Below are 16,864 nucleotides of genomic sequence, written 5' to 3'. Positions count from 1 at the left end.
CGCCTGCTTCTGGTCTCGTGCCACCTGGTGCGCGGAGTCCCTGCTTGCCTGGGTAATTTATCTGTACTGTCCGTGGGCTCAAAGAGCCTTGGGTAGACGTGGGTGGCTGCAAGCCGTTGTGCACCGTCCTTTTTGTGCAGTCTCGGATGCATATTGTGCACATGATATTATGCCCTGCAAAAGGGCTCAATTTCTACTTGCAGCACATACTATGGTGGTGGTGAGTGCTGTTGGTAGGACACTCGCTGCAAAGCACACATATCCGGGCTGGAGACTTCAGGTGTACACAGTACTGGAGCATTGGGTCTTTGGTAGCGCCTGACCGTGCTGTACCGATACTTATTAGTACTGTACCACCGTAGTCTGCAGTGGCAACTCTGCATCGACTAGGGGGTGGTGTGCGCGGGACGGCCAACATGGCTAGCGTGCATGGCTGGCTGCACTGGTGCATACTGCTGGGCTCACGCACGCGTGGAGCCTTATCGCTAGACTGAGGATGCAAAACAGGTGTTGGCACATCCGCCCACGCTCCATGCAGCTGTAGTTCTATCGTCGTACCGAGTACGGACTGAGCGGCACGTGTGACCTCGGCCCCAATGGTTGAGCTTTCCAGTCTTTCCCACCCTCTCTGCCTCTACAGCCTGCATTTGCAAAGACCATAACAGAGAGCCCTGTCGCTACTTGGCTACGGAGTACCTAGACTATGGTGTGCCATGCAGCGTGCCAGCCAGAGCTGACGGAGGTGAAATGGAGGTCCTGAGGCCCATACTGCGTAGTACTGCCAGACAGCCAGCAGAGCCGCCGCTCTCCTTGACGGAAATCTGCTACCGTGACAGCTGCTATCCCGGGGGCATTTGCCACAGGGGACGCTCCCAACCTCCAGATTCCAGATTCCAGGTTCCAGACTTGAGGGTCGAGGGTCGAGGTTCGAGAACCCAGATTCCAGATTCCAGAACCCAGGTTCTTGGGAATCCGTGGTTGCAGAAGCCTCAGGAGACCCGTCTCCAACGTGGCTAGACGTGCCGTTGGCGCTCCTTCCGCCCTGTCTGACGCCGCCGAGTCCATGCGCAAGGTTACATCGATGCGATGTGCCGTCAAAATGCAATGAACCAGGGCTGCCAGATGCCCTGGGTGCCAGGCTGGAGCGAGGGCTGGAGGGCTGATCAGAGGGTCACGGACGGCAAGAAGGCAGCAAGGGCAACTTCAAGGAGGAGCACCGGTGCATTTCTTGCTGTCACGAAATACACAACAATTCGGTCGGTTGGGCAGTCCGGGCCAGGGCGGGCGTGCGGAGAGACCGTTGAAAATACGGAATGGCCATGTGGAGCATGGAGAGCATGGACAGGCCAAGGCCAGCGGCAAAAGAGGGAAAACCGGCACCTATCTACTCGTGCTACTCTGGCAGGCAGGAACGGGAACCTTACCAGGGACCTAGGGACCTCGGGAGTTACCTGCCTGCCTTGGTTCAGGTAGGTACCTGGGTATCCGTCTCCTCGGGCCCCAGCTGTCACGGTTGCCACCACCCACTTGATTTTTGTTGCCTACCCAGTGCGGCCCCCGAGCCGACAACACCGTCAAGCTGGTTGGGGTATACCCAGCCTGTCTGCTGGGCCGCCAGAATATCTCGGGTACCTTCCTACCTGGCCAAGACCGAGAGGAAAGGGGAATTGGGAGAATGAATATAGGGCTTACAGGAACACTGTCACATCCCTTACCTGTCGCCTCGCACACGAGGAGGCAGGAGGGCCCTAGCAGGGGAACTAGCCATGCGGTGCAGTTCATACCGCGCATTCTGTGCTGTATGTAGTCTGGTCCAGCCGTCGTATTCCAGGGAGGGAAAACGTTGCGGTCTGGTCTTGGTCAACACTCGACACCGGCCTAAACCTATCAAAGGCTGCAGGGCTTGCAAGCGGGCAGCGTGTCCCAAGACGAACCACCCTCGCCCCTGTCCCCTTGACATCCATCCTTTCTCCGCCTTCTGCCCGTGCCGGACCATACCTACCTACCCTACCACCTGCCCGCCGTACCGAGTCCCCAGCCCTTTGCCCAGTCCGTCCAGTCAAGTCAAGTCCTACCGACCTGCCATCCATCCACAGAGACCAGACCAGACCAGGAACTGGGACTGGGAACCGTAACTGGGACTGGAACTGCGCCTCTACTGGCTCTCGTCTCTAGCCTCTCCTCTGGCACCACCTTTTTTCTGTCCGTCTTCGACTCGCGCAGAAGAGCCGACAGGTAATTCCACCACGCCAGTCTGTCTCTCCTCAACCTCGACTGCTTTCCTGGCCTTGACCTCGTCGACCGCCCTGCAGCACCTACCTGCGTGAGAACCTCCTTTCCCCCCCCCTCCCATCCCAACTTTTGCTCCCTCCCATCCTTACCCCAAGGTTGGGCTTCTCACCTCCTCCTCCTCCTCCTCCATCCCACCCCTCGGCGCCTTCGCCCACACCCCCGGCTCCACAGCGCATGTGGGCTTCCTCGTAGCCGCTGTCGCTGCCGCTGATTCTGTTCCTCACCTCTTCCGATCAGAATCAACCCATCTGCCTACTTCCCACTTGCTCGTCTTCGCTCATTAACACCACGGCCCAATTCAGAAAACCGCCCATGAAGTCGCCAGCCACAGCCTAGCACTCAAACGCCCTTGATCCTGGATTCTTTTCGCTCCTTAGTCCCCTACCCCTACGCCCCGACCCTGAATCCTCGGCATCTCCAGTCTCCCATGGCCGACAACTCGGCCTTGGCGGCCGCCGCCGCCATCGTGAAGAGCCTGGCGACAGACTCTCACGCGCCTTCCTCCACAAATCGGGTTGCAGGGAAGCCCGTCGAGCTCCCCGGTGCAGACACATTCGAGAAGCACCAGCTGGAGCGGGAGCTCGCCGCCCTCGTGTCACGGGTCCACCAACTCGAGACGAGAGCTCACTCCACCGGTATCGCCAACTTCCCCGACACGCCTAATGAAACCGCTGATTCGGTGTTTGGTGACGATGCAGCATCGTCACCCTCAGGCATCGGTCGTGACGCTTCCAAGTCGAGACCCGGAAGCATAGGGCGGAACGGAAACATCATCGAGAAGGCTGTCCCCCTGACAGACGAGGCGCTCGAGGGCCTGCGTGAGCACGTCGACGACCAGTCAAAGCTTCTAGACAGCCAGCGACAAGAGCTCGCCGGCGTGAAGGCCCAGCTCATACAACAGGAGCAGCTGCAAGAGAGGGCCCTCGCGATAATAGAACAAGAACGCGTTGCGACCCTCGAACGAGAGCTATGGAAACACCAGAAGGCCAACGAGGCCTTCCAAAAAGCCCTTCGCGAGATCGGCGACATCCTGACCGCTGTGGCTCGTGGTGATCTCTCCAAGCGAGTGCGCCTCAACACCGTAGAAATGGACCCCGAAATCACCACATTCAAACGGACGATAAACACAATGATGGACCAGCTCGGAGACTTCTCCTCGGAAGTGTCCCGTGTGGCTCGTGAGGTCGGCACGGAAGGTATTCTGGGCGGCCAGGCTCAGATCGAAGGCGTCGCTGGTACCTGGAAAGAATTGACCGATAATGGTATGTGAAGGACAATCACCTTACTTGTTCATCTACTGACTTGATAATTCCTAGTGAACATAATGGCCCAAAATTTGACCGATCAAGGTAAGCCGGGCGCTTGTACGCGAAGCATGAACGGGTGCTGATTATATATAGTGAGAGAAATTGCGACTGTAACGACTAGTGTAGCCCATGGAGACCTTACCAAGAAGATTGAGCGGCCTGCCAGAGGCGAAATCTTCCAATTGCAACAGACCATCAACACCATGGTTGACCAGCTTCGGACTTTTGCTTCCGAGGTCACGAGAGTGGCCAAGGACGTCGGAACAGAAGGCAAACTAGGAGGACAAGCCGATGTGAATGGTGTGAAAGGCATGTGGAATGACTTGACCGTCAATGTCAATGCCATGGCCGACAATCTCACGACACAAGTACGCGACATCATCAAGGTTACAACTGCAATCGCAAAGGGAGATCTCACGCAGAAAATCGAGGCTCAGTGCAAGGGAGAAATCTTCGAGCTGAAGAACACGATCAATTCCATGGTGGAACAATTGCAACAATTCGCCCGGGAAGTCACGAAAATCGCAAAGGAGGTCGGGACCGAGGGACGTTTGGGCGGCCAAGCCACCGTGCACGACGTGGAAGGAACCTGGAAGGACCTCACACAAAATGTCAACGGCATGGCCATGAACCTCACGACACAGGTCAGGGAAATAGCAACGGTTACAACTGCTGTCGCGCGGGGTGATCTGAGCAAACGAATCAGCGTCGAAGCCCAGGGTGAAATATTGGATCTCAAAAACACTATCAACACCATGGTGGACCGTCTGTCTACATTTGCGTTCGAAGTGTCGAAGGTCGCGCGAGAAGTCGGAACGGACGGAACACTCGGTGGCCAGGCCCAGGTTGAAAATGTCGAGGGCAAGTGGAAAGATCTCACTGAGAACGTCAACGTCATGGCTTTGAACTTGACCACTCAGGTAAGCAAGCACCAACACTCATGATCCCCTTTTCAAACGCGTCATTCGAGCCCTTGCTGAGTCTCGTTACAGGTGAGGGGCATCTCCAGTGTTACACAAGCTATCGCGAACGGTGACATGAGCCGTAAAATCGACGTCGAGGCTAGGGGCGAGATACTCATCCTCAAGGACACCATCAATGACATGGTTGACCGACTCAACAGCTTCTGTAATGAAGTACAGCGAGTGGCCAGGGATGTCGGCATCGACGGTATCCTTGGAGGCCAGGCAGACGTTGCGGGGCTCAAGGGCAGATGGAAGGAGATCACGACAGATGTTAACACAATGGCCAATAACTTGGTAAGTTTTGCGAGGCCACTGATGCGCCAAGGCACTTCGTGTACTAATCAAGTCCTTTAGACGGCCCAAGTGCGCGCCTTTGGGGACATAACCAATGCTGCCACCGACGGAAACTTTACCAAGATAGTAGAGGTTGAGGCATCCGGCGAGATGGATGAGCTGAAGCGGAAGATCAACCAAATGGTGTTCAATCTCAGGGACAGTATCCAGAGAAACACGCAGGCTCGAGAGGCTGCCGAGTTGGCCAACAAGACGAAATCCGAATTCCTGGCAAACATGTCGCACGAGATCCGGACCCCGATGAACGGTATCATCGGAATGACACAATTGACCCTCGATACCGACCTGACGCAATACCAGCGAGAGATGCTGAACATAGTCAACAGCCTGGCTAATAGCTTGCTCATCATCATCGACGACATCCTTGACCTGTCCAAGATTGAAGCCCGACGCATGGTCATTGAAGAGATTCCTTATACGTTACGGGGCACAGTCTTCAATGCTCTGAAAACGTTAGCAGTCAAGGCGAACGAGAAGAATCTTGAACTCACATACCAGGTCGACAGCTCCGTCCCTGATCATGTTGTTGGCGACTCGTTCAGGCTGAGGCAGATTATCCTCAACCTGGTCGGAAACGCCATCAAGTTCACCGAGAACGGCAAAGTCAGCCTGCAGATTCAGAAGTCGAATCTGACAGTCAAGAGGGACGAGTACGCAATTGAGTTCGTGGTCAGTGACACGGGTATCGGTATACCGTCTGACAAGCTCGACCTCATCTTCGACACCTTCCAGCAAGCTGACGGGTCAATGACTCGGAAATTTGGCGGCACGGGTCTCGGGCTGTCCATTTCGAAGAGACTGGTCAACCTGATGGGAGGTGACATACGAGTGGAGAGTGAATTAGGACACGGCAGTGCCTTCTTCTTCACCTGCGTTGTCCGATCAGCCGTCGACGACGTCTCATACATTGCAAAGTCGCTGAATCCCTACAAGGGACATGAGGTCCTCTTCATCGACAAGGGCAACACTGGTCATGGAACGGGCATAAGGGATATGCTCCGAGGCCTAGGCCTAATGCCCTCGATCGTGGAGTCGGAGAAGAATCCCCTTCTGGTGAAGCAACGCGAGAAGGGCACCACGCCCTACGACGTCATCATCGTGGATGACCTGGATACTGCAAGGAGGCTAAGGGCCATTGACGACTTCAAATACCTCCCCATCGTCCTGCTAGCGCCTGTCGTACATGTCAATCTGAAGTCGTGCCTTGACTTGGGAATTACATCGTACATGACGACGCCATGCAAACTGATTGATCTCGGCAACGGCATGATCCCCGCACTGGAGAACAGAGCCGCGCCTTCGCTGGCCGACAACACGAGGTCTTTCGAAATCCTCCTGGCTGAAGACAACGCAGTCAACCAAAAGCTCGCTGTCAAGATTCTAGAAAAGTACCACCATGTTGTCACAGTCGTGGGCAATGGTGAGGAGGCGGTCCATGCTGTGCAGAAGAAGAAGTTCGACGTTATTCTCATGGACGTGCAAATGCCAGTAATGGTAAGATTCCCTGTACTCTGAGTTTGACTAGTGTGAAAACAATTACTAACCTTGGCATCTACAGGGCGGCTTCGAGGCCACTGGCAAGATCCGAGAATATGAGCGCAGCCTGGGTTCCCAACGGACGCCCATCATCGCCCTCACAGCCCATGCCATGATGGGCGATAGGGAACGATGCATCCAGGCGCAGATGGACGAGTACCTGTCCAAGCCTCTGCAACAAAACCACCTCATACAGACCATTCTCAAGTGCGCGACGCTTGGCGGTGCCCTGGCTGGAAACCGTGACCGGGATATAACACGACAGGCCGATGCCAAGGCCGCGGGTGCCCGGATCCCCATCGACCCATCGGGAAACTACCTACGGCCGCAGAGGCCGGGCCTGCAATCACACGGCTCGGACATCGTCAAAGGCCGGATGGACAGCCCTGCTTTGGTGTCAGCTGACCAGGAGGACCCATTGGCAAGAGCACGTAACAGCCTCTCCGCTCCTCCCGCCGGGCAAAAGCGCAAGCGTTAGCTAACTTTACTTTTTTTGGCCTGCTACAGCTCATCTTCCGAGCCAACAGCCAGTAGAAGCACTTGTTCGTTAAACCTTGACCACACCGTCCTGTACACCAGCAAGGAGGGGGGAGAGAGCGCGAGTGGGGGAGGGGAGTGAGAACAATCGCGATTTTGCCGGATCTTCGTCAATCAGATCAGATGCAGCAAAGCAAAGCAAAACACATCATTTCTTTTGCCAGCAGCAAGCAGCAGGGCCAGGTCGCTACGGCTATGATACCACGGGGGCTCCTTACGAGTTCAAGTTTCTTCACGTAACATGTCAGTTTATAACGGGGTTCATTGTTTGGCACTGGGTTGCAAGGCATTTGGCGGCGTTAGTTGATTTGGGTACAACATTTTTTGAACACGCTTTTTTTCCCTTTGGAAATCTGCGGGACCGCGCCGTTCGCAAGTGAGCATTTTCTTTTGACAGCAACCAACATCGTCTCTTGGCGCCACCTGAGCTCCGGACGCGAATATGGGACAGTGGAGCCTCATGTGCAAGAGAGGAAACAGACGGGCAGTGAGGGTGGGGTGCATATGGTGGTCAGGTTGTAGGGGACAGCAATCATGGCAAGACTGGTGGTGTTGGACAGCGAGCGTTCCTACCAGGCAACTCTGGTTCATATATTTATTAGTAGTATGTCTACCTGGTGAGACGACATATAATCTTTTCGCTATATCTCATCTGACCACATATCTCATCCAACAAGCAACGTTAGGGGACAACTGGCCACGCCTTCCTTTCCCTCCTCCGGTTCTTATTTTTCTGTGCAGACGTCGCGCCGAGTGACACAGACGGGCCTGTGAGGGTAAAACCATTGACGGGGAATGACTGTTGCCCTCGGGATGTCTCAACCTCGCGGCGCGCAAGTCTTGTGTTTGTGCGCCCGTGCCGGATCGAGATGATGCGTCACTCGGAGATCACGACACGACATGATCAGGCTACATACAGTGTTAAGCCGTTTTAGAACAAAACACAAAAAAAAAAAAAAATACTCCGGGTCTCTGCAGCCGGAGGCTATATCTGTGCTACACACATTGTATCGGTGAGCGCATGTGTGCGTTGGTGGTTCGTTTTGCGCCGGCGACTGACTCGGCCCTCAACAGCTGGTTGGCCCGGCCCGGGGAAGGGGCTGCCGCGTCGGAATATAGTACCAGGTGTTTTGGTTGTTGTGCAGGTCACCTACAGTAGCTGTTGGAAGGGAAGGGAGTCACCGGTGGGGCCGATTGGGGCGGGCAGAAACCTTATGGGCGGGTGCGTGAGTTCAACGTGGTGGGTATGTGTTGATGTGTTATGATGACGATGTGGTTGTGGTGGTGGGGGCTGCTTTTGCGTTCTTCCATAGTTTGCGGGGGGGTCTGGGGGCTCGGGATTTTGCATCACGATCCGACAGAAAATGGTTCGTCCTTCCTGCCGGCCAGATCGCACTGGTTCCTCATCTTGGCCCCCCTCGGACCATCCATACATACATACATGTGTGTGTGCGTATGTGACGCACCGTGGGATCCGCATGGTGCAGCAAGAGCTTGTTCCCCGAGCGTGGGATGAACTCTCTTCTGGATGGGCCCCCAAAGTGCCTCCAAGCTTCATCCATGGACCCTGAACTTGTCGTCGCTGAGCAGACAGACCCCTGTCTCAGCTCTTTCTGTGTAGCTGGTGGAGCAGCTGAGCAGCCGGATCCGTGCGCGGCGACCTGCCTGCCAGCCTGCCTGCGCACCCTGCCACCCAGCTGCCACCCCCAAGGGGGAAGGTAGGGTGAGGGGTCGGCCCCAGGATGCTAGCACTTGCAGTCGCGTCCATTGCAGGGAGCTTGCATGAGCGCGATGATTATCAGGTACGTGCGTGTACACCTCACTTCTTGCTCCCATCAACTGATTAAAATGATCCCTCCCGCATCGGCTTCAGGAGCAGATGGTCCAACAAACACAATTGGCAAATACCGTATAAGTGTTGCGTCCGTAGAAGAGGTCACTCTCTTGTCCTGTACTCGATACGAGATACGAGGAGAACAATTGAGGAATACATCTGTACTACGCAGCTGCCCTAGTCACAGTTGCAGATCATCTTTCTCCCCGTACACGTACACGTAACACGCAACCGCCCTCCCGCCTCTTCACGTCGCCAACCCCGACGCTTCCACTCCTTACACGATCCCCAGCCAGCCCCGCAGCCAACATCCCTCCACCGCCATGGTTGTCGCATACCCCCCGCTCGAGGACCGGCCCCTCAAGAACACCATCTGCCTCTTCGACGTCGATGGCACCCTCACGCCCGCACGCCGCGGCGTCTCGGCCGAGATGCTGAACCTGCTCGCTCGCCTGCGCCAGAAGTGCGCCATCGGCTTCGTGGGCGGCAGCGACCTGGTCAAGCAGCAGGAGCAGCTGGGCACCCCGGACGTCGCTGTCACCACCCTGTTCGACTTCTGCTTCGCCGAGAACGGCCTGACCGCCTTCAAGAACGGCGAGCAGCTGCCCTCCAACAGCTTCATCCGCTGGCTGGGCGAGGCCCAGTACAAGGAGCTCGTCAGCTTCTGCCTGCACTACGTCGCCGACCTCGACATCCCCGTCAAGCGCGGCACCTTTGTCGAGTTCCGCAACGGCATGGTCAACATCAGCCCCATCGGCCGTAACGCCAGCGTCCAGGAGCGCAACGACTACGAGAAGTACGACAAGGAGCACCACGTGCGCGAGAAGTTTGTCGAGAAGCTGCGCGAGCGCTTCGGCCACCTTGGCCTGACGTGAGTCTCTCTGCTTGCCCTTTCTGTTTACCCCCAACCCTCTCGTCCCAATGTTCAGTCATTTGCCCCTCGACTGACACGAAACTCCCTTGCATGCAGCTTCTCCATCGGCGGCCAGATCTCCTTCGACGTCTTCCCCACCGGCTGGGACAAGACCTACTGCCTGCAACACCTCGAGAACGAGGCCAAGAAGACGGGAGGCATACCATACACAACGGTCCACTTCTTCGGCGACAAGACCTTCAAGGGCGGCAACGACTACGAGATTTACGAGGACCCCAGGACGGTCGGGCACTCGGTGAACGGTCCCGAGCAGACGATGGAGGAGCTGAAGAAGCTCTTCGATCTGGAGTAGCAGGGCCTTGGACCCCACGTCGGTGCTGAGTTGTGTCTGGCGGGGATACTGCCGGGCTGGCGCGTCAAGCCCCGTCTGGCTTGTAGTGGTAAATCGGCTTACTGTGATACCAAATAGACAACCATGCCATTGTCTACTTGCCCTTTGGCAATCATACCCACTGCAATTATATTTCCACGCCACATTTCGAGAATCACATATTCCATGATGAAGAGCGCGGTGCCAGTGGGAAGTAAAGGGTAAGGTAACTCGGATTTGCTCCACATTTTGGACCTTCTGCCCAACCTTTTTTGGCACGCATAGAAGAGTATGTTAGGCGCAGGTTTGCATGCACACTGTACAGGCTTGTCGATCCAGAAGCTTCAAGCCTATATACAAGACTGAACCGAGCTCGAACCCCTTCTCCCTGCGGCTTTCAAGGCCATGTTCAGTTGGATCGAGAGTTGTGAATGTCGATAACCAGAATGTCCGTAGCGCCGACCTTAGCGAGCTCGTCCATCGTGGGGGCGATCTTCTTCTTCTCTACCATGGCGCTGACGGCCACCCAACCCTCCTCCTCGAGCTGCGTTATCGTGGGGGCACGCTTGCCGGGCGTGACGGCGGTAGCCTGGCTGAGCTGGCTACGGGGTATGTTGTACTGGCAGAGCACATACCTCTGGGCGGTGATGACGCCGCGGATGCGCGAGGCGATCAGCTCGACCAGCTCTGGTTGTGAGGGGGCTTTTGACTTGATCAGGATCGAGGAGGACTCGACCACCGTGTCTATTGCCTGGAGCCCTGCAGCCCTCATCGTCTCGCCGGATTCTGTACAGATTGGTTAGCAAGGGCACTGCTTGGTAGAACGGAACAAACGTGGGAGGGGAATTGTTTGTCAACAGAAAGCGGGTACTGACCAACGAGATCCACAATGCCGTCCGCGACGCCCAGGGCGCACGCCGCCTCCACGCTGCCGCTCAGCTCGATGATCTTGGTCTTGAGCTTCCGCGGGGGCTCCCACGAGTCGCCGTTGGCTTGCTCGCCGTCCTGCTCGAGCTCGAGGCGGGCAAAGTACTCCTGGGCGAGGTGGACGAAGCTGGTGCCGATGTTCTTGCCGATCAGGTCGCGGCCGTGGGCGTAGCTGCCCTTGACGGGGACCTGGACCTGCAGCTTGCAGGCCCCGAAGCCGAGGTCCAGGACCGTCTCGCAGCCGCGGGGCTTGCCGTCGGCGGGCGTCAGGTCCCCGGACATGCGCCGGGCCCGCGCCGAGCTCCTGTACCCGGCCTCGTACTCCTGCACCTGGTCGTAGCCCGTGATGCCCAGGTCGACCTGGCCCTCGCCGATGAAGGTGGGGATGTCGGCCGCGGGGAGGAAGATGAGCGCGATGGGTAGGTTCTTGACGAGGGCGATGTCGAGTCGGTTCTCCCGGCGGAACTGGATGTCGGCGCCCTCGAGCAGGTTAAGCGTGGCCTGTTGCAGCCGGCCCTCTGCGCGTGGGATATTGTGTCAGCGGGTGGGCGCCCTGGGGCCTCGCGGGTTCAGGGGTTGGGCTGTCGGATCGTAAACGTACTCTTGGGAACGGCGAAGAGCAGCCGGCCTTCTAGGCTTCGCGAATTCGACCATTGTCAGCTGTCGTCACAGCCTCTTCCCATGCACACTGGGTGGGCGGTGGGCGCCCCGCAGGGCCAGGTTTGGACGGGGGTTTGGAGCATACTGGTTGACCAGATCCATGGCTGAGGATGTTCCAGCTCCAGTCAGGCAAAGAATTGAAAGTCGTGGGTGTCTGGTTGATCGCCGGCAGCTACCAAGCGGTCAGTTGTGAGTCCTGTGTATGGCAGCAGAGGACTGGTTGGGCGCAGGTGGGATGAGTCAAGCTCGGGAATGGCATCCACAAAGTCAATAGAGGGGCAGAAACGCGGATGGCCAGGGCGTCACCCAAGATGGCAGCCGTGTGATTCTGCAGTCTCACAACCCAATTGGACGTACCTTAAGTGAACATTAGATGTGCTATCGGGAATTATCTATTTGGGGACTGTAAAAAGCGACGGTGGTCTCGTCGTTGCTCCCAAATGGTGTCACGAAAGTTTTCTCGGTACGGTGATAGATAGGATGGATGCACGTTCCTGTACCGGAGCTTCTCAACGGCCCTCCCTCTTAGCAGGTCAATTGTCAAACTTGGACTGGCGGGGCACTGCAGATAGGCGAGCGAAATGATTTGCAGCACTAGAGCCCGTTACGGTCTGGCGCCTGCAGCATTGATCAGGGATACCGGCACATTTATTAGCATGACCTGCAGTATGTACACAACTACTGGGGCTGGTAGGTGTGGGTGCCTTTGGATGTAGTATGGTCTTTGAGAAGGTGTGGCTGTATTGCAAAGCTCTCAATGCCTAGGTAACCAATCGATCCGCAGATTTGCTATAATGGTCTCTCGGTCGGCACACACAAGCATGAGTTGCTAGCCGTAGTGAAGTGAAGCTTGTGTCTCCATAAAACGGAGTTATCAGACTATTTCTCTGTTATGTGGTAAAATAGGTTGCTTAATTTATTTACTACCTAAATTACTTACTTTTAACTATTATAATATTTTTCATTAAAATTTAAAACTATAGTAAATTTTATAATACTAATAAATATATTATTATAATTATAATATTAATATAAATAATTTCTACTTTATTAAAATACTTTTAACTATACCTTTCCTATATTAAATACTTATATTTTGTCTTATAAATCATTGTTCTTATGTCACTCACATTTTCAGTCTCATATCCATGATTCAACTTGAAACTCCTAATACTGGCCTGCTTGGGGGACTTACGAGGCAGCTGCGATCAGGTTCCTGGCCACAATGTGGCCTGCGTAGTGGTATTGTTTCCGGCCTCAAATATCAATGAGTGCTTCTCTAGTCCAGTCGAGTCTTACGGTGAACAAAATGTCGAAATCCCAGAATTGACTTGTTGAAGCAACATCATACTCCTTTGGATTGCTGTCAGAGGTTGTTGTGTCTGTTCCTTCTTGGGTCCACATCAACACATCGTCGTCCGATCGGGTGTCAAACACTCAGATCACACTGCCGGTCACTCAGTTCCGTCAAACAAGAGAAGTATGACGTACTCATTTATTCAATGCCAATGGCTACATGTTGAGCAGACACGCCCTGGCCAACATAGAATCGAACGTGGGGCCAAGTACGTCCTCAAGAAAGCATAGTACGTACCAGGACAACAATTCCCTGGCAGGCTTGGGCACCGTTTTCGTCCGCCCCTAATCGAAAAATAATTCTTCTCCTTCCGACTCACCTTTCTAGGTCTTCCAATTCCGCTTTCTCTGGATTTGCCTCTACTCCTGCCCCCCGTGGGCCCCCTGCTCCTGGTCCTCCTGGTCCTCCTGGTCCTGGCCCTACTGCTCCTGGTCCTACTGCTCCTGGTCCTACTGCTCCTGGTCCTCCTCCTCCTGGTCTTCAGGGTCATACTCGACGTCTTCCAAGACTTCGAAGCTCCCAGTGAGCGGAAAGTTTCCACGATCTTAGAAGCCGAACGGGAGCCGCGTTTGTCATCCAACAAGGTACCTTCTCCTCGTCATCGATCATCGTCTTATCTACCGCAGACATCAGCCCTTGGCTTTAGTCGGCCCCTCTCCATGCAAACACTCAAAACTCAGACCAGCCTTCTACAACAGGAAACCACTGGATCTGGCAGGACATGTGCCTTGAGCGCCATTCACCCCTCGCCCACATCCTGCTGATATCCGCACAACTCAGCTGCTTGTCTGGCTAACCACATTTTGGTTCATCGTTGTTACGACTACGTCGACCGTCGAACCCAATCACAACACACTGAAGGCGCTATGCTATTGCATATCATTTGAAGCTACACGTCTTATCCACATCACGCCGGGAGGAAGTTGTGTGTTGTGTGTCAGACCAGCTTGCTCACGGAACACATCTCTCAGCATACGTCAAGGTGTTCTCGAGAAGATAATCGCTATCACTCGGTGGTCGCAACTGCAGTTTCCGTTACCATTGTTTGCTCATATGAAGCTCTCTCGTCGATTCGGAAGTCTTCCACATTCTTCAACAGAAGGAAGTGGTCGCACACAGGAAATCGGATTGCGATCTTCCAGTGCAAAATTTAATCTCAATCATTCATATTAATCGACCCGAAGAGTCTTAGCCTCTTACCACTGGCTACTTCATCAGTCATGAGTTCGTCCAGCGGCCGCCGGCCAGGCCACAGCTCTCGAGGACATCGGCCACCCAAGAAGCCAAAGATGAGCGATGAAGAATGGAAGAAGTCCCTTGCTACCTTTAAAGACGTAGTGGACAATGTGGCATCCGACGACCGTTCCATACAGCAGGCTTGGGAGACCTTGCTCCACGACTATAGGAACAAATTCAACGCGAAGGTCTCCGCCCACTCAGCGCAACACATTGAAGAGCCTTTTGGACTTTGGGCTGCAGACAACCTGAGAGAAAGCGCAATCGAGCGAGTTCTCTGTCTGGTGTTCCGCAAAGAGCTGGCCCAGTGCAACCACATCACTCTTCTCAGGAGCACAGCTACGAAAGCAAACACGACAGTGTGGAATATGCTCCTCTTCTTTGGCGCGTCCATGTTCTCCGAGTCACTCCTTGGAAAGGTCAGGAAACGACTTCGCGTGTTTAACAGAGACCCAGTCACCGGAACCTCGAACTTCAAGCCTGCATACATGAGGGTCTTACGGGCTCATGCCAGACGAACCAAGATTTCGCTGGACACTACATCAATCGCCACTCTGAACGCAATCCGGGTATTCACCAGTCCTGATTTGACCGCTATGGCCTCGGCAAACCCTGAGTTCGACCTACCTCCGCGAAAGACGGGCTGCGAAACTGGCAGCTTGCAGGTCAAGGGCCAAGACGCCAGCCACGTTGACACCGACCAAAATAGAAGCGTTCGAAAACAAGGAGTCACCCAGGCGAAGAAAAAGAAACCAGGAGGCACTGCCAGTACCCAGGAAATCGGGAATGGCGTGTCCGAAGATATTGCGCCTGCAGGCGGCGAGACTATTAAGCCATCGATCGAGTTTAATATACCTGATAGTCAACCCAACCTTGCTGGGCCACGGGATACAGGAACAGGACCGAAATCCCTTCGTTCTGAATCTGAAGGACAGCAAAACTTCCTTCCCTCGGTCTCTTCGACGACCAGTTCGGACCCACCCAGAGACATTGGCAGCCGTCGAAACCCGCCACGTAAGGGTAGGCCGGGAAAAATCGACTTTGGGATCGTTGCCACTGAAATCGGAGAGGCTTCAGTCGACGATGATGAGAATAATGTGAGCCTTGTGGTCAAAGCCACACCTTCTTCGAAGTCGGGGGCCACTGGATCCAACGGCGAGCTGCGACAGGCCAGAGCAGGGTCCACCGTCTACTGTGCTTCGCCCATGAGCCAAGCCAGATCGAAGCGACCTTTGCAGATACAGGAAAATGAGCAGACTGTCACCTCCGAAGAAGGAAGAAAGCGCCCGAAAACTACACATACAAGGAGTTCTCTTTTGGGTAGCGGATGGGAGTGGGATGATGAGACAGTGCTCGCCATCCTCCACCAACTAGAATCCACCGGCCACCCAGACTATGTTGTGGTTGATGGCTTGAGTCACAAAGATGCTAGCACACGAAAGCAACTTACCGGAGAAGCCGGGAGGAGAGGCTCTCTACTTGTCCCGCTGAAACTTGATGCCGGACAGCGGTTACTGGTGGTTGTAGAGCTCAACACTCGAGGAAAGCTAGGCACGGGCGTTATGCGATATTACGATCCTTGCGGGCCACCAGAAGAGGATTCAGCAGCCGCGTACGCCCCAGCCATGAAGCTCGCACCACTGCTGGCTCATGTTCTTCCCGACCAGGATCTTAATCCGACCCTTTGGGAAATGCAATACTGTGTCTGCCCTGAGCTCTTCTGTGAACAGGACAGCGGTATAGCAATATGCATGGGAGCGATGTATGCAGTTGGTGGCCGTCCGCTCCCCGAAGTGATCGACTGGACCTTCTGGAGGCACCTGCTCCTGGGGGCTTTCTTTCCGGACGACGCGGCATTGCAACTGCGTATTTCACACTACAGGGATGATGTAATCAACAAGCTCATCCGCCAGGGACAGATGTCAGATGGAGTATCTGTGCCTCGGGGCAGGCGTGTTTCATCAGACATCGAGTATTTGGGCACAGCAGCCATGAACCCCGTCGATCGAATCGAGTGCCGCGCTAACAACGCAAGGAAGATCATTGAGGTGGTCCACGAGGGCCACAATATCTTCCACAGCCTCCAGGAGAAGGATGATCAGGGAAGAGCGGATGCTAAGACCAGACTTGACAAGAGCATACACATACGGGACAGCCTGCGCCGCAAGCTCAACATTGGCGACCAGATTGTGCTCGGTGCACGCATACCAAAGGTTGAGTCTGACGAAGAGACCGCGGAGGGCTTTGACAAGTTGACTCTGCAGCATGCCATAGAGGAACACAGCCTCTGCACGACTCTCCTCGAGGGCCTCTCTGCCAGCAACGAATCTATCCACCAGGCTCTGCATATTGTCGCCGCTTGGCGACGCGACGTGATGGCGGCGGTGATGGAGGACGATGCCAGTATTTCAGACAAGTGGGCAAACAAGTGCACAGGAGAGGCATGATTTTACTTGGCCCCGGGCACGTATGTGCTGGGCCTCAAGTCGAATTCTGCAACACAAAAAGACAAAGGAACGAATTTGTTGAAAAGACAAAAAGGAAAGAACGAGAGAAAGAAAGACGAAATCAGAAGACATCCACTGCGACGGGAGGTCTCTAGGGCTCTTTATGGG

The 16,864-nt window shown here is 54.9% G+C and overlaps 4 protein-coding genes across 4 annotated transcripts; 3 read left to right on the top strand and 1 right to left on the bottom strand.

Moving 5' to 3' along the window:
- Positions 1 to 1,855: 1,855 nt before the first annotated feature.
- KVR01_005260 (uncharacterized protein) lies at positions 1,856 to 8,293 on the top strand. The gene is made up of 7 exons (XM_044792054.1): positions 1,856 to 2,323; positions 2,595 to 3,554; positions 3,609 to 3,641; positions 3,693 to 4,519; positions 4,592 to 4,858; positions 4,919 to 6,412; positions 6,477 to 8,293. The coding sequence occupies exons 2-7, from the start codon at positions 2,720 to 2,722 to the stop codon at positions 6,930 to 6,932; spliced, it is 3,912 nt and encodes a 1,303-aa protein (XP_044645705.1). The 5' UTR covers positions 1,856 to 2,323; positions 2,595 to 2,719; the 3' UTR covers positions 6,933 to 8,293.
- A 555-nt stretch (positions 8,294 to 8,848) lies between these two features.
- On the top strand, positions 8,849 to 10,244 carry KVR01_005176 (phosphomannomutase SEC53). The gene is made up of 2 exons (XM_044782771.1): positions 8,849 to 9,696; positions 9,796 to 10,244. Exons 1-2 carry the CDS (start codon positions 9,149 to 9,151, stop codon positions 10,049 to 10,051), a joined length of 804 nt encoding a protein of 267 aa, XP_044645621.1. The 5' UTR covers positions 8,849 to 9,148; the 3' UTR covers positions 10,052 to 10,244.
- On the bottom strand, positions 10,221 to 12,167 carry KVR01_004869 (ATP phosphoribosyltransferase). The gene is made up of 4 exons (XM_044788802.1): positions 11,742 to 12,167; positions 11,598 to 11,632; positions 10,945 to 11,514; positions 10,221 to 10,855 (listed from the first exon to the last, which is right to left on the bottom strand). The coding sequence occupies exons 1-4, from the start codon at positions 11,756 to 11,758 to the stop codon at positions 10,479 to 10,481; spliced, it is 999 nt and encodes a 332-aa protein (XP_044645314.1). The 5' UTR covers positions 11,759 to 12,167; the 3' UTR covers positions 10,221 to 10,478.
- Positions 12,168 to 14,233: 2,066 nt separating this feature from the next.
- On the top strand, positions 14,234 to 16,696 carry KVR01_005706 (uncharacterized protein; the record flags this gene model as incomplete). The annotated part of the gene is made up of 1 exon (XM_044790497.1): positions 14,234 to 16,696. One exon carries the CDS (start codon positions 14,234 to 14,236, stop codon positions 16,694 to 16,696), a length of 2,463 nt encoding a protein of 820 aa, XP_044646151.1.
- Positions 16,697 to 16,864: the final 168 nt, after the last annotated feature.

This window comes from Diaporthe batatas, assembly GCF_019321695.1.
Source record: "Diaporthe batatas strain CRI 302-4 chromosome Unknown Contig00005, whole genome shotgun sequence".
NCBI classification, from domain to species: domain Eukaryota; kingdom Fungi; phylum Ascomycota; class Sordariomycetes; order Diaporthales; family Diaporthaceae; genus Diaporthe; species Diaporthe batatas.
This window is presented reverse-complemented; position numbering and strand designations above follow the sequence as displayed.